Source organism: Pimephales promelas, chromosome 11 (genome assembly GCF_988280905.1).
Source record: "Pimephales promelas chromosome 11, fPimPro1.hap1.1, whole genome shotgun sequence".
In the NCBI taxonomy this organism is placed as follows: Eukaryota; Metazoa; Chordata; class Actinopteri; order Cypriniformes; family Leuciscidae; genus Pimephales; species Pimephales promelas.
Window position 1 is genome coordinate 15,747,409 of NC_142779.1, and position 20,906 is coordinate 15,768,314.

Below are 20,906 nucleotides of genomic sequence, written 5' to 3' on the forward strand. Positions count from 1 at the left end.
ACAGTTTTGAAATTATTTATGGATATTAATCGAACATACCATTTTTTTTATAATGCACTTTAAATCAAGGATGCATTAAAACGTCACTCATAATTGCAAGTTGGCAGGGAAGGATCATAAAAACTACACACATTTTTTAATGAGTGGACTTAATTGTCAAAGAAAAGTGTTTTCAAATTATTGTGAGAATGCGTTGCAATATATAATGTTATTTGTTCTTATTTCACCTGGGAAATTGTTGTGTATTTTTTATATATGTACTATATGTATATTACAATTCAAATGTTCAGGTCAGTGCGATTTTTGAGACAAGTCTCTCGTGCTCACCAAGTCTGCATTTATTTGATAAAAAATACAGTAAAAAACGTGATATATAGGGAAATATTGTTAAAAACTGTAAAGCAGAATTTTCAGTAGCCATTACTCGAGACTTTTAATATTTTTATGGAAAACATAACACAATTCTTCCATATGAGATTTTTTTTATTTGATTTTTTTGAAAATGTATTTTATTTTATTTTTAAAAACAGCATTTATTTGAAATATAAATCCTTACTTTCACTTTTTAACAATTGAATGCATCCTTTCTGAATTAAAGCAGCCTATTAATTTGATGCCAAACTTTTGAACAGTAGTGTATATTCGACATATAACATATTGCCCACCCAGCATAATAACATTAAAAAATATTCTTGTTTATCCCACAGTCTATTGATTTAAAATGATATAGCCTACTGTCCTTCTTTTTTGAGAGTCAGATTGTCACAGTTTCTTTTGGGTTTCTGTTTTCATAATTCTTTGGTTTCAATCTGGTTTATCTTGTCTGTGTTCTGGATTTTCACATACGAATTATAGATTCAAAACCTGCAATTGAAATCTGAACTTCTATATTTCTGGATTTTCTAACAGGTTGTTTGATTCATTCAGGCCTTTACGTAATAGTTATTGTATAACTGTTGCCTGAAAGCCATGACTATATTAATATCTTAAGGTTTTCTACGGGACAGCATCTCTGCACTTTGTTCTGCTTTCATCAGAGCCTCTTAATCTCAACACATGACACATACTTGCACACATATTTCACTCCCTGATCGCTCAAAGCTGAGTGTTTCACTGGATGTCTGATGAGGAAATAGTGCTTGTAATTCCTTGACAGTGTCTGCTTTCTTCACATTGGTCTCTCAGTCGGGCTGGTCTCGGTTTGATGTGAAGGGGTCCCCTGCCAGCCCCGCTCAACAAGATGGGCAATGAGAACAGCACTTCAGAGCTTCCGGTAAGAGGGTTTCTGTTGGGACATACCTGGCTCAGCAGCACCGCATTATTCGTCTCTTCTGAAATGCTTCCCAGGCTTAAACTACAACGCTTGTGTGCCTTAATGAAACTACACTTGCTGTTATGACTTTTTTGGTGACATCTGTTAGCATTCCCACACAACTGACATACTGCCTGTGACAAGCTATGCTTGAGATAACAGCACATATAGACAGAGAGAGTGCTGTGGTAAAAAATCATGCGCTGCTGTTTTCATTGTGTTGTCAAACATTCTGACTGCATTTAGTTTTGAAAGAGTCCAGATGGTCAGTGTAGGCTAGTGGGATTTCCCCCCCACTATTAACCACTATGCTGTTTCCATCACTAAAAGTAGAGATGCTACTAGTCTATATTAACTACATTTTCTCAGTAGCATGACAGACATTTGGCTGCTAAAAGGGATAGTTCACTTTGAAATTATTTTTTGATATGTTTTAGCTTACCTCAAGGGCATCCAAGATGTCAGTGTCTTTGTTTCCACAGTATTTTAAATTTTGAGATTTTTAGGTCAAACCGTTCTTGTCTGTCAGTCATATTATGGAAGTCTATGGGCATCTCCTAAAAGAGCATGCACGAGAAGTCCAAATTAAACATAATTTAATGACTTGTAAATGTAAGTACACATTGATGGCCTAAGACATGAAACGAGCAGTATTTATATCGTTTTTACCTCTTGTAACCACAGCCATGTGCATGCTCTTTTAGGAGATCAACAAGAACGGTTTGACCTAAACAAATATCAAAATTGAAAATACTGTGGAAACAAAGACACCTACATCTTGGATGCCCTTGAGGTAAACTAATACATATAAAAAAAATCATTTCAAAGTGAACTATCCCTTTAACGTACAGCTTTTCCAGAAGCTAGCCCAATAAGTAGTAGGCCGCTAGTGGTGTCGCGTGACCAACCGCTACATTCGTTTTTTATTTTTAATGTCTGAGCAGAGGAAATAATTAAACACGCTCACCTCAATGGTCCTCTCTCTCAGCGTTGGAAAGTTCAATTAATTAAAGTGAATTGATTCATTCTAAACGGTTCTATCTCACATATGAATCACTGGAATCCCTGATTCTAGTGAATCGGTTTGTTCTGAACGCTGCCCATTTGTAGCGCTGGGTTTTCTTTGTTTTATTCTACTAATTCAGTTCTTTCTTCTTTCAGGTTCTTTTTGTTGTTAGGCTATAGTTAATATAGATTTACCTAAAGACTATTAGTGATCTAGGCTACTGTCACCATGACTGTCACCTATAAATTGACAGGCCTATAAATTGTAGTCCATTACTAAATAGAAATGATTTGATTTGCTTTTGTTTTGTCATAACGTTGTCTAGTCTACACTTTTGGTAATAGGCAATCTGACCACTATTAGACTAGCTAATTATTTATTTAAAACAGTAGCTTAAAATGATTCGTTTAGCCTACTATTTCAAAGTAGCTTCTCCAACAACGATCCCCATAATTTAAATCTTTCGCACAGTATCTTTTGCTGCTGATGTGATAAACACTTTCCAGCCATTGACAGAAATTTCTGGCTGTCCGTGTTTTCACTGATTCTCTAGACTAAGCTACTTCTGAAAGAGCAGAAAATCTCTTGATCAAAACACAACATAAACAAGCATGTAAAATAACATGACCATCAACATTAAACAGCATCAAAACTGGTTAATAATGTTAAACGAGGCAGGACTGTGCAGGCGTTGGGGTGTTGATGGACTGTGTTGTTAAAAAAGGAATGCATGAAGCTATATAAAAGTTTTTTTTTTTTTTAAACCTTCTGGTCTATTCTTTCTTTTGATATAGCCTATTGCATATTCAGATATTGATAAACTTTTGCGAAAATTATTAATAAAAAAATGCTGGGGGTGGCTTGCAACTTTTTCAAAAACGCTGGCGGGGAAAGAGTTAAAAATTCATACGGAAATGTGAATGTGATCTTCAATGAACCCTGAAAGGAATAATTTGGGCTATGTTATGCTTCACTGAAAGGCTACTCAACTTGGAATTGAGGGATTATCTTAATAGGATCAACCTATTTGGCTCTGTGCTTTTTCATGGATGACTCCAACCAGTTTTTCCAGAACGAACCTTAAGTAGGCCTAGGCTAGGCTGCTCTCTGTAAACTTCCAACAACAACAACAGCACCGTAGACTGCCTGAGGTATATGGTGACTCAAATATGCCATGTATTTCTCCAGACTGTTCCTATATCTCCAGAACCTGTATGTATCCATCTCTTTTTTTGCATTACACATATATGTCTCTGCCACAGGAGGGCGCTCCAAGCAACGTGGTGTTATTTCCTCCAGAGGAAACACAGTCTGCCATGGTAAATGTGGTGCTGGAGAGGTTCTGCATGTGTGTGTGAAGTTGCACATACAGTATAACAAAATATTTAGTGAGAACATGGAGCAGTTGGCATGTGGATTTAGTTCCATATTTTGCTTAACCCACTGGGTTAGTTCACCCAAAAAATGAAAATTCTGTCAGTATTTACTCACCCTCATGTTGTTCCAAACCTCTATGTGTTTATTTGTTCCTACTTTAGTAGTATCCTACTATGGTAGTCAATGGGGAATGAGATCTGTTTGATTAAAACATTCTTCCAAATATCTTCCTTTGTGTTCAGTTGGGTGAACTAACCCTTTAAATCAGCCTAAATGTCTCTCAGCATGCATTGCCAAGCTGATGTTTAGTTGGATGACCAACTTCTCACATAGATGACTAGCTGAATAGTGCTGGTCATATAAAACAAACAATTATAAAACCAGACAAAACTTCGATGTCAGCAAACCTGCTTAGGCTGTTTTAAGTTTTTTTTTAAAACTATTAGTAGAGAAATTAGCCTTGCTTTGCAAATAATTACTTTATAATACGTATTTAAGTAGTCTTTTTCATTTGTTAAGAAAAATGCCACTAAAAAAAGAAGCCACTAAATAACTGCCAAACTTACTTTCTAAGTTTGAGGAGGATTGTTTTTAAAGTTATGCCAAGAATATGATAAATGTAATTATGCAGTTAATCATGAACAACTGGAAAGGTCATGGGGCCTTTGAATATTGTTGTGGACAAAAGGGGGCCTTGCAGTCAAAAAGGTTGAGAACCACTGCAGATTCAGTCTCAATGTTTAAGCTTCGGCATTACATTGTCTGTATTCTGCACTGTAATATATATATATATTCAAGATTCGTTATCACAACACATTTTCTTTTGTCAAATCAACTTAAATAATTTATTTAGTTAGTTAAGATAACTTATTATTTTGAGTTTCTGATGATTAAATGAATCTCCTTCATTGTATTAACTCACTTTTTCCAGTTCAATCAACTTAAAATTTTAAGGCAACCAGGTTACTTACTTTTTTAAGTTAAACCAACAACATTTTTTACAGCGTGTTTAAAATCATTGAGTTTAAGTGTAAATATATGTTTCTAGTTCAAAAAGCTTCAAAAGTTAGTCAATATCATGTCTTCCCCCTCCCCATAGAGATTGATCTTTGGCCCATTTCCCAGTGTGCACCTGCAGCGTGTGCATCAGAGTGCAGTCCGACTCCTCACTCGGTCCCCCAGCAGGAAGTGACAGAACAGCAGCAGAGCACACGAGCACACATCAGAAGCAGGAGCTCGAGCGAGAGAGAGAGAGAGAGAGGGAGGGATCAGAGGGCAGAAGCGTCATGCTCAACGAGTTACCCGGAGAAGGGGGAGGGATCACAACTCAAGTTGCTCTGTGTCCTAGTCTGAGATTTCCTAGTACTGCTTCTCAGGAGGAACAGTCTGTCTCACACTTTCAGGGACTAGCAGAGTTCTCTTCTGAAGGGCATGGATCTGTAGCAGGAGAGGTGAAGGGAGCTGAGTCAGGAGTCTGTGGATAATACAGGAACACAGGCAGCATGTGTTGCAGCATGTTTATGTTTTTACCCGGCTGAACTGCATTCTCGTGCAAATGTGTGTTCCTCCTTAGAGAAGGTGAGTTTGGCAGTTATTTAATGGCGTTTTATGCTGATAAATCACTATAGTCAAGCATTTCCACCTCTCGTTTAATCACTTAAATGCTTAAAACAAGATAGTTCTACAATGTTGCATTGAGTGCTGCTTGAGATATATCAGGGCTTGTTTTCAGAGAGTGTATATCGTAGTTATTTTTTTTAAAGATGTTAACATAGTTTTTATATTCGTAACAAGTGAAAAAAAATACCAACTAAACTTATTATAAAGTCATTGTATGCAGTTTAGCTAATAGTTGTATTGCTTCTGTATTTACATGTGTTAGCTGAGTAACGTTACAGTAATGTATGCTTTCTAAAGAGGGATAATATTTTGGTCTATTTTATACGCTATACTAATTCAAAACTGGACTGCATTTCATATAATTTATGGGTAGTGTGTGTGTATCCCACAACTATGGAGAGGTCAAGTCTGCTGTGTTGGGCTTATGTTATTGCCATGACAACCAGTGACCCCGCACAGTCAGGATGCATAGTAGTTAACAGCAGGGATTTACTGTAGTGGAGAGGACAATGTGGGCTGTTAAAGAGGCAGGGCAAAAGAGACCATATGGAGTCCACTTTTCAGGGCCACTCATGCTGTAGGTCAAAGGACAATGATAGAATGGCTCTTTTTTTAAAGGTTGCCTATTATATACAGAAGAGATGCCCACGTGCAGTTTTAACATTGTAAACACACAGACATGTAACTCATAGAGAGAGACTTATTTTAGTTACTGTGTGCTCAGTTGAGTTTCTTAGGGTTTAGATACAAGTTAACAGTGTACAGGAAACAGGAAGCTGTAGAACTTGAAACCAACCATGAGAAACAAGATCATAAATTGATAAAGTGTGTATTATTCTATTAAACTCTAGTGGAGGTGTGAATGAATGTGGTTTATGGAGCATTAACAAAACCTCAATGATTCAATGAAGGAAAAGTAATTATTTTATAATTCAAGTATTTGTAAGATGTATTTGGCTCATGATCGAACTTGTTTTACAATATAAAGCATTAAAGCTCAAAATGTGTATGATTTAAAACTCAATATCGAATTTAAGCCTGAAAAAAGGATTTTATTTACAATTTCTTGGTTAGTAATGCTATGTAAGCAGATTTATGATCTATATTTTCTGTTTCCATTGAAGCACGAGATGCTTTTAGAACATCTTAAATGTACGTTTAACTTAAATTTTAGCTTTTCGTTTAAACTTTTCACTCAAATAGTTTTGTGATAATGTAGTTTATTGCAATAAATAAATAAAAATAAAATAAACTGATGAAGTATTTTTACTATTAGTGGGGAAACTTATGTTCCTCAATTACGTAAATAAAAATGTAGCTTGATTTGTTAAGTAAAAATGACATCATAATGCCTTGTTTTGTTGTCTAAGGTAGTGTAAACAGATTCCCAGCTTGATGATAGGACTTTTGGAATAGTCTAGCACTGGGTCCACACAGAGGGCTGAGGGAGAGGGCTTTAGGTATACAGTGAGACAGTACAGTGATTGTTCACCAGTGTGTAAAGTGCATCCTGTTCTTCAGAGATTTTTCTGTTTTCTGTTGAAAATCAAAAAATGATTTTTGAAACCCTTTTGTTTATTCCAGGTTTGGCAAACAAATTAAAATTCTGAATAAGCTAATGGAATCCGAACCCTTGAGTTTGTCTGGACTTAGATCTGGGAGGGAGTTTCATTTGATACTCTGACCTGATTCAAATTGAGTGGTGTTTGTGCTCTCACAGGCCTGGGAATGTAGATCAATGTATGAATTATAACACGTAACCTACAGCAGAGGTGGGAATGCATGCGTATATAAGTGTGCACTGGAGTCTAAGATGATAAAAACAATGGGTAATGGTAATGGATGTGGGGCTTCTGTGTAATGCATCTCTAATATGACCTGTGTTCCAGAGAGCCTGCAACATGATCTTCTTTTGCTGCACAAAGACTTGCCTGTGAATCTGTCGATCAATGTGTGAAATGAGTGTGTCTGTGTTTTGAAGGCATACGATTCTCTTTTACTCTAAATAAGAGTTTTTTTGTTATGCAAAGGAGATACTGAAAATTATTTGTCCAATTGTCATTCCTACATCATATACTAACATAAGGATTTTAGTTGAATATTTTTCGAGAATGTAAAATCCGCCGTAAAACCTGTAGCAAATAAATATGTGGATGATCCACTATTTTATTTTTTACCCCTAATGGGAACAGCCAAACGTCAACGTTTAAAGGGAAGTATTTTAAGTAACCACTTCATTTACTAATTGACGTAATTTCTTAAATATGTATGATTTTTGTTTTGTAGTTCAATTGTCTTTCAGTATAGTATTAGCACATAGTAATTCTACATTTATTTTTTTGTTTGTTTGGCCTGGCCTAGCTCTTTACAAAATTCTTCAGAATGCATGTAATCTTGTAGTTCAGTTGAACGAAGCCATCTTTTTTCATTAGGAAATTTCCTCATTTCCTCATTCTTTCCTCATTTGGAAAGAAAAAGTAAGCGAATGAATTCTGTGGAAGTTTACTGGTACGAACCTTGAATTACTTTTTTAGTTTACAAGCTGTATGAGCACGTCTGAGCTGAGGGTAAATGAGCATGTCTGAACTTATGCCTTGCTGATATGTTGGATTCCTTGAAAAGATGTTTATTTTTTAAGATTTGTCTAAAAGTACAGAAAGATGGCACACTGATCAGGGTGTGTAGTCTAATCACCTCAGCATTTTATTGACTTGGTGGGTGTGTTTTCTTTTTATGATAAAAGTCAAGCCCTGTACGTGTAAAGAAACATAATCTCGGTTTGAACGACTAACTTGTTCACTAAGTGGCAAGTAGGCCATTTTAAGTGTGTGCAGCTGGTCTGAGTGATTTACGGAGCTCGGATTAAAAACAGATTGCGCCAGTCAGTGCTCTTACTACTTTTATTGCGATTCTCAGGCCGCAGTAAACACTGACAAGGTGAGCCCACTGAAGGAAAAGTCTGCCCACACTGATTCAGTCACTACGGAGCCACAGGTGTCCGCTGACGAAGAAGAAAAGCCACAAAGACAGGAAGAGGAGGAAAAAGAGGAGCTGGAGTTTCCCCATGATCTGCTGCCCAGCATAGACCTTGACCTCAGCACTGAGTTCAATCTCACCTGGGGAACCTCACTTGGGTAAGTCTCAACTATTTCTTTCTCCTTCACAGTTCACACACACTAATTTACTCAAGAATTTTGTTGAGGAGTAGACCTTCATCAGACACTTATCAAGGGGCAAGTTTCAACAGGATGGCTGATTCTGTTGAAAAGTTGTTCACACCTCTAATGCAAATTTTTCTGCTTTTCAGTTATGTTTTGCATACACATGTCTGGTAAACAAAAAACTTTTTTTTTCCTTTTTTGTGTGCAAGTTTTGTACTCTAGAGATTAAAGACGTGATAATTATGAATGTGTCTAGTCTGATTAAAGGCATAATTCATCTAAAAATGACATTTCTTTCATCGTTTACTCACCCTCATATCATTCTAAATTTGAATGACTTTCAAGGCAAGATATTTTGAAAAATGTCACATGGAGGAATGAAATGACTTTAGGGTGAGTAAATGATGACAGAATTTTCATTTTTAAAGAGACCTTTAAATTGTGAGCTCACCTGGGAATTGAGGACACAAAGAATAACGCAAGTTCATATCTGTCTTAAAACGGGAAGGCACATATTGGATTGGACTCTGACACTCGCCCACATTTATACAATCTTACTCTGTTTCACAATAAGTGCAAAAGAAAACACTGGACTTATTCTATAAAGATCCTTTCTTATACTCACTTGGCTGGATAAACACAGAGTGAATTCCATTAATCTCTGACTCATTCCTATGGAAAACTTGACTGAATGGACAATTGGCAGGCCTACAAAAGAGCCGCAAACCTCACCAGCTGTTAAGGTGGTACGGCCAAGGTACAATCCAGTGACTTTTATTTTACATGATTTTATAGATGTAATGCTAATGAAAATGAAAGGCTTGTTTGCAGACATCTTTATTTTACATTATGAATTATATTGTTTATACATATATTTTTTATTAAATACTCTGTCTTTATTAATATGTAGTGTATTAGTGGGATTTTAACAACATTTCAAATATGATGAATACAGCAAGATTTTCCGGTGAAATCTCTTTCCAAAGTACTTTAAATATTTATTTTACGACCTGACCACTGAAACATCTGTTGTCAATTCTAAGACTAAAATGGCAAAAATTGGAAATGTTATGAATTTCACGCAAATAAATTGTACAATGCATCCCACCGTCTGATAAAACCTGGCTTCTTTGATTTCTTTTACAAATCATGTGCCCAGTGTTATGAGGGCTATATATTAAAGGGCATTTATCTGTGTATGTGTGTATAGTTGTGAGCAGGTAGGCTTGGGTGAGATGAAGAATGAGACTGTGGCATTGGGTGGCACTGCCAACCCTCTGCTGGCAGGCCTAGAGCACTACATGGAGGCCAATCCACCAGTAGTGGACCTCACGAAGAGGTAACAGAGTAATAATGAAAATGGAGACAGAGAGATACCAGTCTGCTATGGCACAATAGATGGAAATTTTTAATTGGGCCAAAGTTTATTCATGTTTTCATTGATGTAATAGATTTTGGTAAGATCTCTTTTGCTCCATTTTGTCCAATTGATATGTGCTGTGTACATGAAGTTTCCTCCCAGTAAGCACAAAACTTGTTTCATTGCATTTTAGTTAATTTAGATAGTTATTGTTTTAGAACTGTTTGACTAACAGCAGAAAGACATAAAAATGGCATAATGAAAACATGACAAGTATTTTGTATTTGGATTAAATACAACACCTAACAGCAACTTTGAGAAAAGGAATATATTCCTAATTTAGGTTTATCAAATATCTATATTTGCAATCAGCACATTTGAATGACAAAGGCGTAAAATATCTTTCCTGATTTATTTGTTTATAATTTATATAGATGCATATTTATGAACAAAATACAACCAGAAGTAGCTTACTTTTTAATGGTAAACACATTTAAAATGTAAGCGTCAAAAACAAGTTGGATGTGTTAATAAAAATTATATAAAATGTTTCTTTTTTTAATGTACACTTACATATTTAAGTATTTTGTAAGTATTTAAAACATTATTATTTTAAAAATGTATTTAAAACTTAATCAACCTTTTCACAACTTTTTCACAACTCAAAAACACTCACACCAATGTAGCTGTGCTTACTGGGTTGGTGGTCTGTTGAATATGTTTGGCTTTACAATTGGTTGAGCTGGTTTGCTGTGAACTAAACTAGAGTTGTTTTTGTTTGATTTTTGATTGACCAGCTGAAATGTCTCTTTAACATGCATTGCATTGTGACAATGGTTCACCACGCAATCAATGTACTGCGTGAGAGATGTAACCGGAAGCCATGTTTGAGTGTGGTGTGTGTATATTTGTGGTTGTTTCGTGTGTGTGAATTTTTTTCCTGTTGAGAGAATTGTCAACACATTAACAAATCTGGTTGCTATTGCATACACAGATGTGATCTCCATTCATACTTCACATGTTTTAAGGGTATGTTAGTTAGTGTTAGTTAATGTTAGTTTCTCTTTAAACTAAATATGGTGTATCATGTCAGACTAAACTGTTTATGTTTGTACTGTAGAAACGCTTAGGTGAAGGGCAGAGGATTGTGGGTATTGAAATGCTGCCTGACCGTGCAGTAGGGAGTGGCTGCAGTTCAGTAATTCATGCAGACATGCAGTATGCCAAAAGGCCTCAGGATTTTAGCATATACAAGCATAAATACCGTAACTTAAACTGCAGTACAGCTGTCTGATTTTCCAGTTATGCCAGAGAAGAGTTACAAACTTTTTTTTTTCTGGCCTCCTCTGAATGGGAGTGTCAGCTTCCAGTCATAATCATTTACTGAAAAAAAAAAAAGGCTGCGTGGTTGAGCCTGTTGTCATCAGCAAGCCAAGCTGGCTGATCACATGACCACTCTTTGGTCCAATAGAAAAAACATGACGATCTGCTCCCTCATTTGTTTCCATTTGAGGTGAAGGTGATTGATAGATTTTTTTGTGTAAAATGACAGGCATAAATGTGTTAGCTCGGCTGTCTCTGTTCTGTTAATGGCCCTGGAGGCACAGAGAGAGAAGGACACTAGGTGGGACGTCACAGGCAGTGTGGAGGAAGCATGGCTGTCATTCTTTATTGGGATGATACTGTAGTCACTGACTGTTTTTCAGCTCTGGAAACATGATTTAGTCACAGTGATTCACCAGGTTGTATAATGTCTCCCATAAAAAGGTTGTTTGGTGGGTTTTTTTCTTTTTTGGCTGGTTCTCTTATGTCATGTAGGTAGCCACTCTCACTAATACAACACTAAAAGCATTGATGCATTGACCTTCATCTAAAACTGGATTTTTCTGCCAAGTCTATAAGATTTAGGCTATGAATTCTGTGAAGGATTTTACTTGGCAAACACTCTTATTTCAGCTTTTCAAAATTACAATAATATTTCAGCATCCTGATTATAATCTTACACATGATTGCAAGTGATGTATAAAGTTGAAATGAGGAATTGAAGAGGTTTACCCTATGATAAAATCATGACAGTGTATACTAGTCGAACCCTTTTTGATGTGTGCACTGGTTAAAAAAACAACAAAAAAACTAATTAAGCAACATTTTTTTTATTATCGTTTTTTCAAAGCGTTGTTTTCCAACAAAATTATCTAAACATCCTTAAAATAAGATGCATTTACTTGAGAAGCAAAATTGCTTGATAAAAATAATTTTCAATAAATGAATCCACTATATTTTGCTTTTAAAAAAAGCAATATGCTATTGAGATAAGAAATATAAGCTTAATTTAAGTTATATACTTATGGACTTTTGCTTCTCAAGAAAAGTTTTCCTAGTTTTAAAGGGATACTCCACTTTTTTTGGAAATAGGCTCATTTTACCACTCCCCCAGAGTTAAACAGGTGGGTTTTACCGTTTTCAAATCCATTCAGCTGATTTTCTGATATTTAGAAGAATATCAGTAACCAGACAGTTACTGGTCTCATTGACTTCCATAGTAGGAAAAAAATATACTTTGAAAGTCAATGAGACCAGAAACTGTCTGGTTACCGATATTCTTCTAAATAAAAGGTCAAACTTAACTGTTTAACTCTGGGGGAGTGGTAAAATGAGCCTATTTCCAAAAAAAGTGGAGTATCCCTTTAAGACAACAAACATGTTTTGCAGTGTGTGTGTCTTTAGTTTCATTCGCTTTTTAAGCACTAAGTTGTGCCCATGCATGAACTCTCATCCTGTCTCTGGCATGAGGTGAAGTTGAGTGCTTTGGCTTGGTGTGGAATAAACAACTGAATGTATCTCAGAGCAGATTTATTCTAATGTCTCTTTTTTGGTGAACGCTGTTAGCTGTGATGGTGGCAAAGTTTCTACTGAGCCCGCATCGCTGACCCAGAACCACTTGTCTAGCACACCACGGCAAGATGTTCCATCCCTTAATCCTTTGGCTGCCCAGGTGGATTATGAACTCCAGGAAGCTTTAAAGAAATGTGAGGATGAAATGACTGCTTTTGGAATAACCTCCCATGCAGACACATGGACTACAGGTGATCTGGACAGGTGTTTCTCTTTAGCTCGGCCTGAAAATGATGAGAAAAATGAACAATCTGAGAAGGCTGAAGTCATAAAGGATTTTGGTTCATCTTCACATAAACCTATCAAATTTCATGGAGATTTCCATGAAAACGGAGCACACAAAAATGACTCATCAGCAGGTGAAGAGAGGGTGTTAAGCTTCAGAGATTATGTTCTTGGAAAAAAGATAACTAATACTTGTACAGCTGGAGCTAAGGATGTCAAAAACATCAAGGATATAACAGAAAACCACAGTGAGGAAGCTAGCCAGCTGTCAGAGGCAGAACAGCAAAAAAAATCAGAGATAGAGACAAAAATAGACACAGTTGGGAACATAGCCGACCAACAACCAACGCATAGCATGTGGACAGGTACACAAAAAACATCAGAGATGGATGCAACAAAGGAAACACTTACCCAGGATCAATCAATACAAGATATGTGCTCTTCGAAATACACCCTGGAGGGTGAGAACACACAAGATGAAAACCAAATAAATTGTATAGCACACACAACCCAGAGAGAAACCGGAGTACTTCAAGAGTTAAATCCTGTGATCGAAGAAGTCACCAGTTCCGCAAAAGCTACGCAGATGAAAATAGAGACGCATAGTCAGTTAATTAGTGATTTACTGACATGCCAATCCCCACAAATGGATAAACATGCTGGTCATACGTTAGCTAAAATAAGCTTACAACCAAACACACAAAAACAGGTGGAGTCAGGGACACTGCAGCAGATAAGTGGACAGATAGAAACAAACACAAAAGTAGGATCCAGCCTTGAGCATCAAAGACCAGAATTAGGACTCTCAGAACAGCTGAGTCCTGAGGGTAAACAATTGATCTGCTCCCCACCTCCAGAACCCAAGGCTCACCCAGCTAATTTTTCACTGGCTGAGGCTCCACCTGCCCTAATACTGCACTCTCCACAGGGGCCAGAGCAACATGACCAGGACCAGACAGATGGACCCTACAAATCAATATCAGAAGATGAAACCATACACCACAGCCACTGTACGACAGGGGAAGTAAAACATGAGAAAAATGTGTCTGATGCATCTGCTGTTGTGATTGATTTCGGCCAAGCTAAAACAGCCCCTGAACATGAGCTCAAAGGGAGATATGACTTGGAGACATGTCCACTGGAGCCGGAGAATGGACCTTCTTTAGGGAGTGGAGCTGATGCAAACGTAAACGCAGCAGTGTGGGGGAATTCACACTCTCTGAACCAAACCGTTGCAGAAGAAGAAGAGGAGGAAGAGAGTGCCCTTGAACAGGCTTCAGCAGAGTCTGCTGCTTCCACATTGCTACAAACACCCACGATGCCAGAAATGATAGAAAGCGAGGGAGAGAAGAAGAGAGATGATGCGTTCAAAAGTGTCGCAATAATAGTACAAGCAGCAGAGAGAGAATCGACAGTGCTGGAAGCAGATGAGTCTCCAAGCTCACGGGGAACATTAACTGAAATTACGACTGAACAGGGACGGCAATGCACCTCAGTAATCTTTCCAAAGATTAAGTGCTCACCTGTTCCGAAAGAGGAGGCGACTGAGGAGAGCAGTGGCAACAAAATGCCACACAACTCGACAGAGAGCGAGAGGAAGGGAGGGGGTCCGCTGATCGCACTCTCCCCAGCTGGAAACAAGGATACAGGCACGGTCGACACAGAGGACAAAGCTCTGGTCACATATTCCTCTCCAGGCATCCTTGGAACATGTGATTGGGAGGGTGGGAGTTCCCGATCAAAGAAGAGAAAAGGAGAGAGTGAAGAAGAGGGGAAAGAGACAAGCGAAGGAGGAGCACAGAACGCAGCACATACCGGCAGGGTGTCACAGACAGAGGCAGCAACCGAGACGTGTCCATCCCACGGCATCACAGCATCACTAGTGGCGACACAGGACGAGAGTGACCTCATCCTTCCTGTCACAGCAGGCACAGCCCCGATTCCTCTCACCATCAACAGAATAAACAACTGCGTCTCCATCAGCCCACCCCCTCCTCTTTCCCACATAAATTCTACAGAGACAGAAACGCAGAGAGAGGAAGAGGCTAATCTGAATCCAAGCCCACGAGCATCAGGAGCAGAATTGCTTGGCAGCGACAGATCATTTCCGCCAGCATTTTCTTCAGAAAACAAATGCCTTGCTGCACAAGTCGACAATCAACAGGTACAGAGCTCTTCACAAACTAGAACCGCAAGCTGTGAGACATCCATCAAGACAGAAACAACAATTCCTACAAGTGAAGACGCATCTCAAACAACTAAGCTACAAGTGAGCATGAGGGATATCGCCGGAAGTTGTACCAAGTTGGAAGAGCGTATGTCTCCAAAAGGTATGCAGAGCTCTTTTGAGGACCAAAAGGATACAGCACTCAAAAGCCAAATGACTGAATGTGCCTCTCTGCCTCCACTGATGGTATTTGAAAGTCTTCGACACCCGGTAAAAGAAACTAGCTTTAACTTTAAAGGTTTTTTCAGCACCAACAAACCAGACATAGAAGAGGAAAAATCCAGTGCATTAAAAGAACCTACTGCTTTTGAGGAACAAGTGGAAACGACATATGAAGGGTCAAAGGACTGCATAGAAACAACCAGCACATCTCAAGAGCAGGGTGAGAGTACTGTAAAACTTGAAGAAAATGTGAATGGAAATATGGGTGGTTGTGAAGAAAGTGGAAAAGTGACAGATGAAACTGATGTTATATTTTCATCACTGTCAGCTGCAGATGAGACCACTGGTGTTTCTGAAACAAAGGATGTGGTTAATGAAATTCTGGAAGAAACTGAAGCAATTAAACAGAACCAAGAATATAAAGAGTCTTTGAATGTTACTCAGATCAGTCCAAGTGATACAGATGAGTCAGCATCCACTGAGAAGAATAGTGTTTTACTACAGGACGTTTCTCTACAAGAGGGTCGTAACAGCAGTCCTGCTGTGGATGGTGAGCAGGATGATATTGCTGTGTCTAAAGGAGTTGAACAGAGACATATAGAAATGCTATTTGGCAGCAAGGAAAGGCTGAACGAAGAGACTGACAAAATAAAGGGAGGTGCGTTGCCTGAAGTAGATGATATAGAAGTAATATGTCCAGGTAATTCAAAGAATTTTGTGAATGACAGTCGACAGAATGAGTTATGCATAGAAAAATACACGCATGAAGAGGAGTCACAGGTTAAAACCAGCTCCATGTCTCCAGCAGTAGCTCCCGACACAGACAGCATGTGTCCTTGCACTCAACCAGACAAAACATCCAACACCGAGCATCCTACTACAACCACAGAGGTGCCACTCCTGTCAAAACCTGATAAGTGTGCAGACATGCTGACACATCAGACAGAATCACAGTTTACTGGTGAAATAATTAAAAGTGATGCAGTGGATGCTGGAGATACAGCAGTACCCTCTCCTCCTGCGGCGGAAACTACAGTACCAGAACAAAGTGATCTTTCCTCAACCACCAAACAAAGCAGTAACAGTGATGCCAGAGATGTGTCTGTCATTGTACTAAAGGCTCCAGGCCCAATGCTGAGTCACTATGAGTCCATTAATGACTGTGATATTGCTGTAGCAGGAACCGGGGAGCATTGCAGTGTGAACCTTGTGTGTAAGTCTGATGCAGAGATTGTAAATAATGCAGACAAAATGAATCAACAGTCAAATGTAAATGAAAGCATGTTAAGAAAACAAAATGCAGACGATCCCTACACTGTTGGTGTCTCTGCACAGGAAATTGCAGCATCATCTGGGTCCTTTCTGCTCACAACTGACCGACTAGAACAGACAGGTTGTTCACTGCTAATTTCAACAACCCCAGATATTGTTGGAAATGCAAAGACGAAAGAGATTGAAGCATCTACGGGCACTGTAGAATTTGATAAGGGAGAAGGACATGTACATTCTAAATATGAAAATAATTTATGCAATGTATCTACAAATGTTACAACAGACAATGAGTTAAATCATGAAGACGAATCTGAAAGATTCAAGCAGGTGAAAGGAGAAGGTCACAGCAAGGAGAGTGTGAAGGAAACTGAAGAAGAATCCAGTGGAAAAAATGAAAATAGTGCCGCACAGGAAGAAGGAAATGAACAGAAAAAATGGAAGCAGGATGAAAGAAAGGAACAAGAAGAAATGGATTTTAGGGAGCAGAAAGACAAAAATAACTCTGAATCAACACCTATTGTCCTAATGAGTCCTAATGATGACCTCAAATGTGATTCGCTCCTGATGCACTTTCCGGGCGAAACACTTCTGACTGAAGAACCTGATCATTATGTGTCTGTAGACAATGTAAGAATTAATAAAGATGTATCCGAAGGGTTCAGGCAGGTGATGGGAGGAGAGCAAAACAAGGAGTGTGTGAAAGAACATGAGAGAGACAATGTAAAATCTGTCTCAGAAAAGGACAGCAAAGAAAGGAAAAATACCTCTGACGAACCGGATAAGACTGCTGCAAAAGAAAACTTTGATCAAACACAAGGAGAGAACCAGACATTAATAAATCACTTCAAGTTATCAGGAGAAGAAAACCTATTAAATAAAACCATTCCGAGAGGAAAATTGCAGTCTAGTTTTGTGCCTGATCCTGATTTTCCCGAGAGAGACCACACACAAGATCCGAGGGACTTGAGCCAGTCAGATTTGGTATTTTCCCAATCCCAAGAGCTTCAGCAGCAACATAAGTTTATGAGTGTCCCAGAAGCAGTGTTAAGTGTGGGTAAAAGAAATGGTTTCGAAAATGCCGAGACCAACAATCATGCAGATGCTGAAGCAAGTGAAATGCAAGATAAAGTGATGGTGTATTGTAGTGCAGAGGCTCAAGATTCGCTAAACAGCACATCAGAGAGTGCCATACTGGTGGGGAACAATGACACACATGTTGCTGTGTACAATGTATGTCCACAGAATGAAGAGCAGAGTATGCAAAAAATAGATCTTAGTGGTATTTCAAGTGAAATTCAAACACAGCCGGCTCCAAACTTGTCTATCACAGCATTGTCGGCTTCTGAAACTCAAGTAGTCAAAAAAGTTATAGAGCCTACAGAGGCAAAAGAGCCTTCAATCTCAGCATCCCAGAAAAGTGTGACTAAACATGCAGAATGTACCAAATCACAGACTAGTGTGGACGAGCATGTAAATGTGTTGGATGAAATCCTTGACACCAAGAAAGGCTCAGAACCTCCTATAAATTACTCAAGTGAATTCTCTGTGCTTCCCAGCCTCTCACACCATGCAGAAGGACTAAAGACAAATGAGAAATGTTGCGCTTCTGTTACGCCTGGAGACATTGGAAACACTGCGATCTGTTGTGATTCAATGAGTGATATTGCACAGATGTCTCCTGAAGGAACTTCCCAACTTCAGCAAACGAAAGAGTTAGTTTTTCAGTCCTCTGATGAGCAGCTCTCCACCACATTCACTTTATCTGCTTCTTTGCTCCAAGAAAGTATTGAAGAGGAAAAAGAGATAAGTGTGGACCATGCTTCTAAAGATGCAGTAGAGTCCAATGCTCCTAATTCCTCTCAGCAATCTGAGACAGCCGTCTGGAGGATGGAGCAGCTTAATAAGCATTTGTCAGAGCAATTCCCAGTCCGTACCCAAATCACAGAGGAGCAGGATACACAGTGTTCTGAACAGCAGCTCATGCAGTCACAACATGTAAGAACTTGTTCAGGCTCTGAAAACACAACCAGTACTATGAAAGCAGAAGACACTGGTTCAAACGACAGACAACAGCCAGAAGGAAGTCAAGAAAAGATAAATAAACAGACAGAGGACGAAAAAGAGAATAAGACCGTTGAAAAAGAATGCATAGAGATGTCCAAAAGGGCTGAACCTAAGTCTTCAGAGACTATAGTGAAAGAAAGCATGTCCAAAGAAAACCAAAGCAAGCTGGAGGAGCACTCTTTATCTTCCCCTGATGAAGCAATAGTCGGTAATGTAGACCAGCCAATAGAGGAAGTCACTGATGGGACACTGATTGAAATGAAAAAGGTTGCGTCATTGTTATACCCTGAGACCGCTGTCTACTTGGTGACTGACCCCCAGGATTCCCTTCAGCAACCTCTCACAGGCAATCAACAGTCTAGTCAGCAGCCCAAGTCTTTTATTCAAACTTTATGTGAAACTGTCACAGATACATCTAGAAGTAGTCGCAAGCAAAATCCTGACACAGCAGATAGCTATTGTGGAGACATAGAATCGCTTCTTACTGAAAAAGCAACACTGAAAGATTACAGTGAAATTAGTGAAGAGGAAGTCAGCAAGGTGTTAGAATCTGCAGATGTGTTTCTGGGTTCAGACCAGGTATCACCAGTTGAAGACCGTTCAGATAGACAAGACCTAAGTGTAGTCTCTGTACCTGAGAGTTCAGTCAACTCTTCTGACAGTTCTGATTGGCTCAAAGCTCCGAAGGAAACAGCCTCCATGTCTCAGATCATTCCAGAGCACAGAGATGAGACTACCTGTGGAGCTACAGAAAACAGGTACTTTTCAAATCGATGTGGTTGTGTTTTTTTTTTAAATAAGAGAGATTGAGGGAAAGTGACTTTGTTTCACTCGCAGAAATGTCTAAATAAATGTAATTTATTAAATTATTTATTAAGAACAGTGTATCACAGAACTTGGAATTGAGTACAATCATAGAAGTGTTTTATGATTGTGTGATGTTTTGTGTGAAAAGACCATTATCTCCTGAGAGTGACCTCAACAGTGACATCAACTCGTGCCCTTTAGGGCAAGAAAGAATCCTTTCATGCCCACACACAAACACACACACTGGGCTTCTCATATTTGAGCACAACACACGCATGCACGCAGGCTATAAGGCATTTGCATTAAGACAAACAGTAAGCATAATTTATTCATCTGCTCTTTCTATTTATTTTTCTTTCCAGACCATTTGAGACCCTCGGTTCGCCTCAGGCTGAACTAGAATTCCGAACCCCAACTGAGGAATATTTCCCCCCTGCTCCTGATGAGAGTTTCCCCCCTGCTCCTGAGGAGAGTTTGCCCTTTGCTACTGAGGAGAGTCTTTCCACTGCGCCTGAGGACAGTTTTCTCTCTGTTACTGAACAGCCAGAAGAACAAGAAGACTGCAGGTGAGACTTTTGTAAATACCTCTTATGCACTTACTTTGGTTTGTTATTGAATCTACTGCTACAAACCACACAGGAATGTAAATGACTATTATGAGATATTACATTAAGATAATGTAATGTAAAATAATGCTGGAATATCATTATTGATAGAAGGCTCATGCAGTGTAGTCGGGGGCATCACTTTGGTTTTTTTTCAAATAAATGTGTTAGATTTTTGTCTGTATGGTCTAAGCTGTATGTATGTCATTGGTTAAATTAACCATATTTCTATGTGGGTGTTCAAATATCTATTTTTTGAAGACTCCCACTCTTCATTCTATATCTGCTCTGTTGCAGCAGCCACAACAGATGAAAGTGGAGCACTTGGTGCTTGTCAGTCAAAGATTTCAGCCTCATTTAGAAAGACACGTGGGAGGCAGAGAGACAGAAAGATAAACGGAAAGAGAGAGTGGTGGACAAAATGATAAAGAGTGAAAATGAGGGAAAAGAAGAGATACAGACTTTGACTGGACATTTGACCCAGTATCCCCGAGCGCCCCACACTTCGTTACTTGACACAGATGTGGACTAAAGGAATTTTGCCTGTATCTGTCAGTATGTGTGTGCATGCACATGTCTTGCTAAAGCATGCATATGTGTTTGCTATTTGCACCAACGCCCTCACATGAGGTCATACCAAGAGGTCCGTCAGTCAGTCAGGAACAAAAGCCATCGTTCAGGGCAGCCCCAGTTGAGAATATTAGTCCACTCAGAGTGAATAGATAGATGGATAGACGGATATATATATATAGAGAGAGATAGATAGATAGATACTCACGAGAGACTGCGAGAAAGGGAGAGAGATACAGAGAA

At 38.7% G+C, this 20,906-nt stretch overlaps 1 protein-coding gene across 2 annotated transcripts in view; it reads left to right on the top strand.

Annotated features, from left to right (window-relative positions):
- tacc2 (transforming, acidic coiled-coil containing protein 2) overlaps positions 1-20,906 on the top strand; it is a 63,506-nt gene that overhangs the window by 6,535 nt on the left and 36,065 nt on the right. Inside the window, exons 2-5 of one of the 2 annotated variants that reach the window (XM_089117072.1) lie at positions 8,232-8,449; positions 9,687-9,815; positions 12,726-19,439; positions 19,851-20,054. In XM_089117072.1, the coding sequence (XP_088973198.1) occupies positions 8,232-8,449; positions 9,687-9,815; positions 12,726-19,439; positions 19,851-20,054 (7,265 nt within the window). Of the gene's footprint in view, positions 1-8,231; positions 8,450-9,686; positions 9,816-12,725; positions 19,440-19,850; positions 20,055-20,906 lie in introns of those variants that run through there. The other variant, XM_089117073.1, reaches the window with a different exon arrangement.